Raw genomic sequence first — 10,539 nt, 5'->3', positions numbered from 1 at the left:
CACGCCGGTGGAAGGCAGGGGGCCCCCCGGACAGAGCACACCGCCAAAAATTCATATGCATGTATTATGCCGCTTGTATAATAAATGTTCAAATTTGACAAAAGTGATCTCGTCTGAAATGAAGTCAACGACGCAAATTCAGCCGAGGCATGTACGTCACGGCCGGGGGGTCAGCAGAGGTTAATCAGTCACGCATGACGCAGCACCAGCTGACTGTAGCTGTCATAGCATTGGTCAGCTCACTAGAGCGCATGTATTTAAGCTGTCAAAACATGTCATTGTTCGCGCTTGCCTTTACTGCTGTTGTGCATTGCATGCTCGCCCCACCTCCTCCCCTGCTCCTCCTGCGTATGTCGATGTCGTCTGTTGTCATCGTTGCTCTCTGTCCGGGGTAGTTTGCAGGTATTCCACCAGCGTCGGCCGGTGGATGCCAGAGTAGCCGCTAGCTGGTCTCTGTGGCTTTCCATGGCGGGCGCCATGGACGCAGAGACACGAGGCTGTATCTCCCGCGGAACCCACGAAGCGTCGGCCCGTGGGGACCAGGGACTATAATGTACAGCAGTCCTCCTGTGGCACTCTTTGACGGTCTTAGTGGGCTGAGTTACCTCCGAGCGTCTTCCCGATCGCGGCCCACTCTGATCGTCATTGAGGCAGGATGCCGTTCCCCCTTCCTGGCTCTCTGGGCCAAGGGCTTGGCCCAGAGGGGGGGAACACCTAGATTGCCTCCCCCTGCTAACGCGCTTTCCACGCCGGTGGAAGGCAGGGGGCCCCCCGGACAGAGCACACCGCCAAAAATTCATATGCATGTATTATGCCGCTTGTATAATAAATGTTCAAATTTGACAAAAGTGATCTCGTCTGAAAAATAATTATTTTGGAACTCTCACAGACCTATCACCTCTTGCTTACTAGAACCATGTCATGGCTGACCTCCAAATGTCATTTTGACTGAAAAAAAGTAAATACAACAGCATTATTTATAATTACTAAATTAGAACTCTTGTTACTGTAATTGTTGGTGTTTCTTAAAAAATGGTTTCATAGTAAATGTTTATAGGCTACAATTTGCCAAGTTAGGCTTGATTCTATATAAATTCACTTCAGTTGTGTTTATTAAATGTATCTGTTGAAATATCAATGGAGAAATGCATGTACTAAAATCCGATAGCTTTCAAACATGCAGTAGATAATAACATTGCACATGAACATGGAACATTACACTCAACTCAACTCAACTCAAACTTTATTTATAGACTACTAATACTAAAAGAACACTAATAATTCCTTGTTGATAAAAAATGAACATGCACACAGAGAGCAAAGAGAGCCTTGGTCAAGCAACAAAGGCAGTGTGTAGTGAAAATTAGCAGCACTCCGGTAGCTCAATGGGTTGGGGCGCATAAAATGTTCTGCAGCGGCGTGGGTTCGATTCCGGCTCATGTCACAGTGTATATCTGTAAAAGTGCACGTGAGAGGACGATGTTATTGAATGTTATGGATCCAGTTAAATTAACTGGATGTTAATTTATTCATTAACTTTGTTGTATTATTTTACATTCCTGTATAATTGGCATTTCAACAATTCTTTTGGAACTCTCACTGACCTCTGACCTCTCGCTTACTAGAACCATGTCATGGCTGACCTCCAAATGTCATTTTGACTGAAAAAAGATAATAAATACAACAGCATTATTTATAAAATGAAAATGAGAACTCTTGCTTCCTTAAAGGTTGGTGTTTATGATTTTTTTCTTCTTTTTTTTTTAATCTTGGTTTTATAGAAAATGTTACAAAATCAAATCTCATTTCATACAAAGGGAGAGTTACTTAAATCATGTAGGCCTATATGAGACACTCCCATGAACAAAACTATATTTCTCCTATAATCACCTGTCAATTTTTTTTTTTTTAAAGTCAAAATGTGCTTACAGTGGGAGTTTGAGATGGGATTATTGAAAATATACACTGTAAAAAGTCAAATCTTCTTGCATGAAGTTATAGAGGGAGAGTTCCTGAACTCATGTATATGAGTGTATATATATATATATATGTGTATGTGTGTGTGTGTGTGTGTGTGTGTGTGTGTGTGTGTGTGTGTATAATGTGTATAATATTCTTACATGATGTTATAGAGGGAGAGCTCCAGAACTTAGTTAAATGAGACACTCCCATGAACAAAATATATTTCTCCTTTAACCGCTCGTCAAATTTTTGAAGGCTAGTTCTGCGTCTAGCCTACATAATTTCCGAAACACAGACATTTGTTTATTCTACATTAAATGTAAATTATATTAAATTATATACATTAATGTCCCAATGTGTGAGTCAGTGCGAAGGAAAAGCTGCAAAGACGATTCCAGCAACCGGTTCACTGTGTGCCGTAATACACCGAATAGGTGCGCGCCCCAGTTTTCTTTTGAACTTCGAAAAAAAAAAGTGCTGCTCACTTGATCGCGGAAGAAAAAAGTGCGGCTCACTTAACTGCAGTTGGCTTTTGGTGTGGTACCACAGTAATTTTTGTGTCTCTTATTAGTCTCTGACTGGTTGGCCACCCCTGGTCTCGCCGGTATGGACCTTCAATATGGTTCTCCCAGTTCGCTGGGTAGGCGGGGTTTCTCTTCTCTGTAGCGCAATTCTAGTGGTGCGGGTATATGAGTGAAAATCCACCCAGCAGCGCCACCACGGGAAGCAAAACACGTGAACCCAGCGAGAGCAGAGCGCAGCGGCAGGAGAACCGAGAGAACGGAGAGTTCCAAGTTTGGCTCCGCCACGGATCGGTGCCTCGCAGTCTCGCATTGGTTCAGGACTGAACAGGGTCTAGCGATCGGGTGTCAAGGGAACTGCCCCGAAAGTAGTCTAGTAGGGGAAGTAGAGACGTGTTTGTTTGTTTATACTCTAGTCTGCCTATCTAACCTATTTACAAACTTTACTAATTCTGTAAGACCGGTATTGCATCTATTCCGTAGCCTATAGGTGCTTGTGCGCTTCGTGGTTTCCCTTCATTCTGTGAAAGCTGGTAGGTTGTCAAACCACTGACGGAAATCGCACAGGTAGAGAAATATCTGGGCTGTTCTACTAGCGCATACTGACTGGCAGGGATCTCCTTTCACTCCGGTTCGTAGCTTACGTTTTCCCGTGTCTGTCTGAACTCGGAAAGGTTGTAGGCTATACTGACTACCACGGAACTATCAGCAACTGCGAAACAGCGACGGGATCAAGGCAATAAAAACTCCACGGTGTTCAACAACAGAATGCTACCGGTGGCTTACCTCGTGTCAATCGGCATCCTGTTCATGAAAGGTAGGCATTAAACTGATCTATCGGCTACTGTTTTGTTAGAGAAGCTGCTCTCGTCGCCAACTAAAAGCGTTGGATTTTTACATAGGCTACTCTATAATGTAGCTATGTATAATTTCTCCTTCAGTTACCTTGTCTGCCCAAAGCAATACGCCTCCACAACACGCGCACGCACACACACACACGAACAGGCAAAACAGTAATGTGATCTAGCGTGATGTTGTATAAACCAAACAGTCTTTTGTTAGGCTGAGTATTTATTATTAATAAATGAAAGATGATGAGTGGTTACAATGTGGATGGAAAACTTTGATTATCAATGTTAAGCCCCCCGTTAGAACTTCAGTCCGGGTCAGAAGGACTGCTCAAAGGGATGGAGGTGACAAGATTAGCAATACGGAACCTCCTCATTATAGCCGACTGTACACAACCGTCATACCTTTCCCATCAGATAGGCCTACACGGGGCCTGTTCCTAATATGATTATAATTCATAGCTAACTGAATTTCTTTAAATGGAATCTAAAGGGAGTCTCTCTCACTCCCTCCCTCCATCCATCCATCCCTCTCTCTCTCTGTATACAGTCTGAGCGGCAGTATATTTGGCTATGCCACCATTATGCGTATTCACAGTATAGACCAACTTGTTCCTCTGCTTAGGTTGTGTAAACCCACCTCTTGTTCATGGGATGAATGTGAGCTCTGTGTGGAGGTTATGTGGGGGTAGGAGGTGGGGGTGGGGGGGGGGGGGGGGGGGGGGGCTGAAACTGCCTACAGGTAGACCAAGGCCACATTATAACAGCCTTTAGAAATGCCCTCTAATGGTAAATGAAGAAAAGAAGGTCCAGCACAAAAGACAACTGCTACGTAGAGAATATAATATATACAGTATCTCTTTCCATGTATTCCCCATAGGAAACACAACTCCACTTCATATCATATGTCTTGATGTGTAATAGAGAATGGTCTTTAGATTTACATATGGGGTTTGTACTGTAGTAACATCTTGCTCATAGCCCACATTTTTCACTGCGTCACCACAAAAATGTACTTCAGGTTCAGAAACAGTGATTATACAGGCCTCTCTGTCCCTCCATCCCGCAATACCATAGGCTCCGAACTCAAACCCCTCTCTGATCCTCAGTCAGTCTCATGGATTAAATATTTACCCTGTGGCTTGTTTTAGTAAGGATGGCCACTCGGCTTCGCCATACTAGCCTTTATTTTGGATTCTACATCCATAATGCCAGTGTAGCGTGAGCCCCCCTAGAGTGTATGTTATTCCAACCATGTTCTATTCCCTCGCCTTCCCCGTGCGCCCCCCCCCCCCCCCCCCCCCCCCCCCCCCCAGGCAGGAGAGCGCTCCGTCAGAGCACCTCTACCCTCCACCAAACTGGATATGTATTATTATTGTGGAGAGATGAGTGGACAGGCTAAGATGGATGTGAGGGGTTCAGTTAACCGCCCCGTGCAGGCCGTTCCCCCAAGGCCCCTGTTTGATCTGTAACGAAGGCAAATGGCGTCGCTGGTTGGACAAGATCGGGTTTCCAGACTGCTCACCATGCAACAGTTTCCTAGCACTATATATATGTATATATATCACACACACACACACACACTACCAGGGCAGTCACTATAGGGCTGTCTACCATACCAGGGCTGTCTCTACTGTACCAGGTCTGTATCTACTGTACCAGGCCTGTCTCTACTGTATTATATATACAGTACTGCAAACATTTTAATATGTAATGTTTTATTTATGTTTTATCCCAGAGTAGAACCTTTATTCCAACAAACACTTCTACAAAAAGGGTTAGGGTTAGAGACAGCCCTGGTACGGTAGAGACAGTCCTGGTACAGTAGACACAGCCCTGATACAGTAGAGACAGCCCTGGTACAGTAGAGACAGCCCTGGTACGGTAGAGGCAGCCCTGGTACAGTAGAGACAGCCCTGGTACAGTAGACACAGCCCTGGTACAGTAGAGACAGCCCTGGTACAGTAGAGACAGCCCTGGTACAGTATGTCTCCAGGCAGAGTAATCACAGAAACCGTTTGCAGGCTCAAGTGAGGTGGTTCTGATGGTCCGATTAGAGGATACAGAACATTTATCCTCCTGTATGGGGTTCTGGGTGTGACTGGAGGATGGTCTTAAGCCGATGTTGTGTGACTGAGTGGGCTCAGTCAGTGGATAATCCGCTTGCCTGCCCACACAGCGCAGCAGTGTGCTATCAATCCAGGATTCCTTTTTATTAACAACCCCCGATAGACCGACATGAACCACTGTGGCCCTGTAAACAATACTAAGCTTGTAGAGATGAGTCAGAGACCTCCTTACTCTCAGATGCACCATACATACACACACACACACACCACACACACACACACACACACAGCATACACACACACACACAAAACACACACACACACACAGCATTCATACACACACACACAGCATACACACACACACAACATACACACACACCACACCCGCACACACACACACTCCGTTTAGTAATCCTGGGGTGTGATCAATCATAATGCAAATAGTCTGGGTTAGTGTCTGTTTGGTTCTAAATGGATTACAGTACTAGGAGCTGCCTGTCTGACATCTGTGGGCAGAAATGCCCATCCATCCATCCACCCACCCACCCATCCATCCATCCATCCATCCATCCATCCATCCATCCATCCATCCATCCATCCATCCACCCACCCACCCACCCACCCATCCACCCACCCACCCACCCATCCATCCACCCACCCACCCACCCACCCATTCATCTATCCATCCATTCATCCACCCCTCCATCCATCCATTCATTCATCCATCCATCCATCCATCCATCCATCCATCCATCCAGCCACTAAGTGCACATGTAATAATTCACTTTGTACACACTGGCGCGCCATGCTAGCACTGCATCATTACAGAGAGCCACAATATTATTTTTTTCCTTCCCCATAATGATAGCGTGTTGCTGGCGGAGCCGCGTCATGCAGATGGAGGCCTGCCCGGCCAAAGCACCACATTTGTTCTGCTCGCAGTACAAAGTAGATGCTTAAAAAGAGAGGTCACTTGTTAGCCCAGTGTAGCTGAGGGCTCTGGCTGGACTGGGCTAGGGGCTTTCTGCTGGCATCGCAACCAATCCCTAAATCGCTCTGAACGCATTATTCGTTCTCCACGGATTCACGGAGTGAACAACACAGCAAAATCAAATTCGCGCTGGGCCGCTAGCTCAAGCCAGAATAACGAGACAACAACCAGACAACAAAAACATTTTGGTTTTTTTGTTGAAAATCCCTGATGGAGAGAGCAGGGCTGGGGTTCTCTCTGTCACAGCCTCACAGTTGGTCCAGATTTCCTCTGCTCTCCCCTTCCTCCTCCCACTGTTCACCCCAGACACCCTGTCGGCTTTTTACTGGCCGTTCATCTGAAGATGTTTACCTAATTCCCCAAACATCTTTTGGGGCCTGTAATCCGTCTCACTCGCCCAGATGGCGTGTGCAGACTTCCACCCACTCCATCACAGAGAGACCAAAGATGCCGAAGGCCTTTTCACTGGGGAGTAACTCTCTTTCTCTCTCTCCCCTCTCTCTCCTCTCTCTCTGTCTCTCCTCTCTCTCTCCCATATCTCTCCTCTCTCTCTCTCTTATCTCTCTCCTCTCTCTCTTCTCTCTCTCCCCTCTCTCTCCTCTCTCTCTGTCTCTCCTCTCTCTCTCCCCTATCTCTCCTCTCTCTCTCTTATCTCTCTCCTCTCTCTCTTCTTTCTCTCTCCTCTCTCTCTGTCTCTCTCTCCTCTCTCTCTCTCTCTCTCTCTCTGTCTCTCCTCTCTCCCTCTCTCCCTCTCTCTCTCTCTCTCTCTCTCTCCCTCCCTCTCTCTCTCTCTCTCTCTCTCTCTCTCTCTCAGGGGTTAGGGTAATGTTCTTTTCTGGGGGTACCAGGGTTACCCAGTGCCACCGCCCTTGGCCAGGAGCCACCTCCCCCCACAGGGTCACCACTGAAAGAACGCAGTCGAGAAACTAAAACAAGAGATCTCTGCAATCATGTCCACCTCTACTTTCATCTCCCTGTTGACATGTCTCTGCGATCATTGGAGTAATGGGGGTAGAGGGGGATCAAAGCAAGCGCTGATACTAGTTTGGGGAGATTGTGGCTCCATTAAAGACGTTAGCTCATACTGCCCGGCGGCCGGACGTGGGTGTGTAAGGCGGGGCCGGACAGTTGGCCGGACAGCCAGGGTGCTGCCGTGTAGCATGTAGCTGGTCCAGTTTGGTGCTGGACAGAGAGAGGAATGCTGGCAGCAGCAGGGAGGTGGAGTCTTCCTGAGACAGCAGACCTATTTTAATTAACATGGTTAATTGACCACTGCTCTGTGTTGGTCGTGTGTGATCAATAAAGCCAGATCAGCAAGGGGTTGAGGCTACGCTGCATGCTACCCATGATTGCTGTAGCTAATGATCCATTTACTCTTAAAATGGTGTGTGTGTGTGTGTGTGTGTGTGTGCACGTGTGCTGGAACAGGCCACTGTGACTGAGGTTGGAGAGAGGCCCAGCCTGTCTGTCTCCCTCTCTTCTTTTCCCTCTCTATCTCTCTTTCCCTTTCTCTCTTCTTTCTCTCTTCTCTCTTTCTCTCTCTCTCTCCCCCTCATGGCTATGGTTGGCTGATGACCCTGTCTGGCAGGAGCTCCACCAGCCGTCCCTCTGTCCTGGTGCACGCTGACACTAACCAGACTCCTCCCTCTGCGGGGCCACAGCCTGGGTCTTGCTCGGTTCCCTGGGTGCTGGTCTACCCATGTTACATTACATTACAGTCATCTAACAGACCCTTTTATCCAAAGCGACTTACAATAATTGCATTTAACGTAGGAAGTCAGTGTACTACTACTCGCCAGAACTCACAAGTGCATCTCCTTTCTAAACAAGTGACTAAAGAGCATAAACTAATGCTAAAGGCAAAGTGCAAGAGTAGCGAACTATGCAATAGGTGCTTAAATGTTGAGGAGAGGTTTCTCCCCGACCAGAGTGCTCGTAGCTCGCGCTCATATAGGACAGGAAGTAATCAGTAACTTTACTTGATTAAGTAACTTGCCCAAGCGGATCATGTGTAGTATAGAGGCCGCATGTACAAGCTGAGCTTTGCACGCAGACTCTTGAGTGTTCAGTCGATTGATGACAGTACAGAGTGGGGTTGTAAACTTGCACCCTCCCCTAATCTCAGACAGAGGAAGTAGCGCTCAGACAGTATATGAATGAATCGACCATAAAACTTGGACTACTGTGTATTTCCATTTTGGCTGTTTTTTAATGGACACAGTTTTTGCCATTTGTAGGCCCTCCAGATAAAATCCGTTCAAAACCTTTATGAATCCGTCTTGCTGTAGGATCTGTTGTTTCTCACCCAAATGCAGGTGTGAGACTGTGATCTTGGGGTGAGGACAGGCTGGCTTGTCGGGGGGATGAAATCAGTGGTGGCTGCTTCAAATGCAACTGATTAAAATCCACTGAATAATTCGGCCTCACCCTGTGTGTGTGTGTGCGTGCGTGCGTGCGTGTGTGAGAGAGGCTAGTAAAACGTCTGGTATGCCATTGCTTAATCTCAGGCATTAACCCTCGGTGTCCTGTCCCGGCGCAGCCGAATGAGCTCATCGTGGCAACGAGCTCTAGCGCGGCCGACATGACACCGGCCCTGTGCCCCTCCCCTCCACACCCCTCCGTGTTTGAACGGAGAGGGCCCAGAGGGCCCTGCTGTCCTGAGGACTGGCACTGCTGGCTGCCTAGAGGACCGTTCCGATGTCTTGAGAGAGTATATTTATCCTCAGCGGTCCCTGTGTTCTGTCCGTTCAGATTTATGACGGTGCGGTACGTTTTGGGGGCAGTGTGTTGTGGGTGGTTGTGGTGCCTGCCTGGCTGGCTGGGCTCCAGTGTTGTGTCTCTCTGCTCTGCATCCAGCCGTGGGGTTAGGGTTACTACGGCCACGGCAGGGACCGAGCGGTCCCCAAGGCATCCTGCTCTACTAACCCCCCCTACCCAGTCCCCTGCTTCTCAGCCTTGAACCTAAAACACCAGCCCCAGCCCCAGTCCCAGTCCCAGTCCCAGTCCCAGTCCCAGTCCCAGTCCCAGTCCCAGTCCCAGTCCCAGCCCCAGCCCCAGCCCCAGTCCCAGTCCCAGCCCCAGCCCCAGCCCCAGTCCCAGCCCCAGCCCCAGCCCCAGTCCCAGTCCCAGTCCCAGTCCCAGTCCCAGTCCCAGTCCCAGTCCCAGTCCCAGTCCTAGCCCCAGTCCTAGCCCCAGTCCTAGCCCCAGTCCTAGCCCCAGTCAGTCCCAGGCTCCAGCCTCCACTCTAAAGCCCTGGAGCTGGGGATTACCTTGGTCTACAGGACGGGGCGTACTCTGCCGTAGCCTATGGCATGACTCAGACCCGGGTCTTTGCTCTTGGCACTGAGAGCATGTGAATGTTTACAGTTCCTTGGTTCTCTTGAAGCCACGCTCATACATATTGGATCAGAACCAAGAGCCACAGTATATCCAGTGTTCTCAACGACTCTGGAAAAAGACGGGTTGCAGCCTTTCGAGCAGCTCCTCGCACAAGAGGAATGTGCAAAGAAAAAAATATATTTCTTCCTTCTTAGAAGTTCCCTTGTGGGTTATTTTTTCAAAAGGGCTTTTGTGAAGTATTGTTGGCAGGTGAAAGTAAGACATATCTGTTTTTTTCTGATTTTTTATTTTCCCAGGTTGAGAAGTTGTGAAAATGTATTTCTCTGTACTGTATGTGCTTTCAGAAAGTGAGAGGATCCTTTGAAAATATTGAACTTTGTGGTGTGAGTGACGAGAAGACGTGAGAAATTAAGCATGTTGCTCTTGGGTATCGGGACAGAAGGGAAGTGTGCCAGTTAGAGCCACCAGAACCTGATACCCCTCTAGACTTTGAGCGGATGGATTTTCGGATTTTCATGGTATTTCGGCAGCTTGCATATTTCATTGTTTTGCTGGCAGAGCTCTTGAGCTTGAACTCTTCAGACTTTGATTAAAGATAATTGTGTTTGAAACATTCGATATGTAAGTAATGCTCATGCACAGACACAGAGCGGGACACGTGTTTTGAACATGCTCTGACAACATCCTGGCGGAGAGAGGGTACCTACAGAGCTCAGATGAAGAGATCATGGAGCTGCACATTGAGAGGGAGAGAAAGATAGAGAGAGAGATTTGGGGAGGGAGACGGGATGGGGGGACAGAGAGAGAGG

The 10,539-nt window shown here is 47.9% G+C and overlaps 1 protein-coding gene across 1 annotated transcript in view; it reads left to right on the top strand.

Moving 5' to 3' along the window:
• Positions 1-3,174: 3,174 nt before the first annotated feature.
• Positions 3,175-10,539, top strand: part of ptk7b (protein tyrosine kinase 7b) — a gene marked incomplete at its 3' end in the record, with an annotated part of 72,907 nt that continues 65,542 nt past the window's right edge. Inside the window, exon 1 of the mRNA XM_084457281.1 lies at positions 3,175-3,300. Coding sequence (XP_084313407.1) covers positions 3,252-3,300 — 49 coding nt within the window. The 5' untranslated portion in view covers positions 3,175-3,251. The remainder of the gene's footprint in view (positions 3,301-10,539) is intronic.

This window comes from Borostomias antarcticus, assembly GCF_949987555.1.
Source record: "Borostomias antarcticus genome assembly, chromosome: 2".
In the NCBI taxonomy this organism is placed as follows: domain Eukaryota; kingdom Metazoa; phylum Chordata; class Actinopteri; order Stomiiformes; family Stomiidae; genus Borostomias; species Borostomias antarcticus.
Note: the sequence above shows the minus strand (reverse complement) of the source record. Positions and strands in the feature narration are given on the sequence as shown.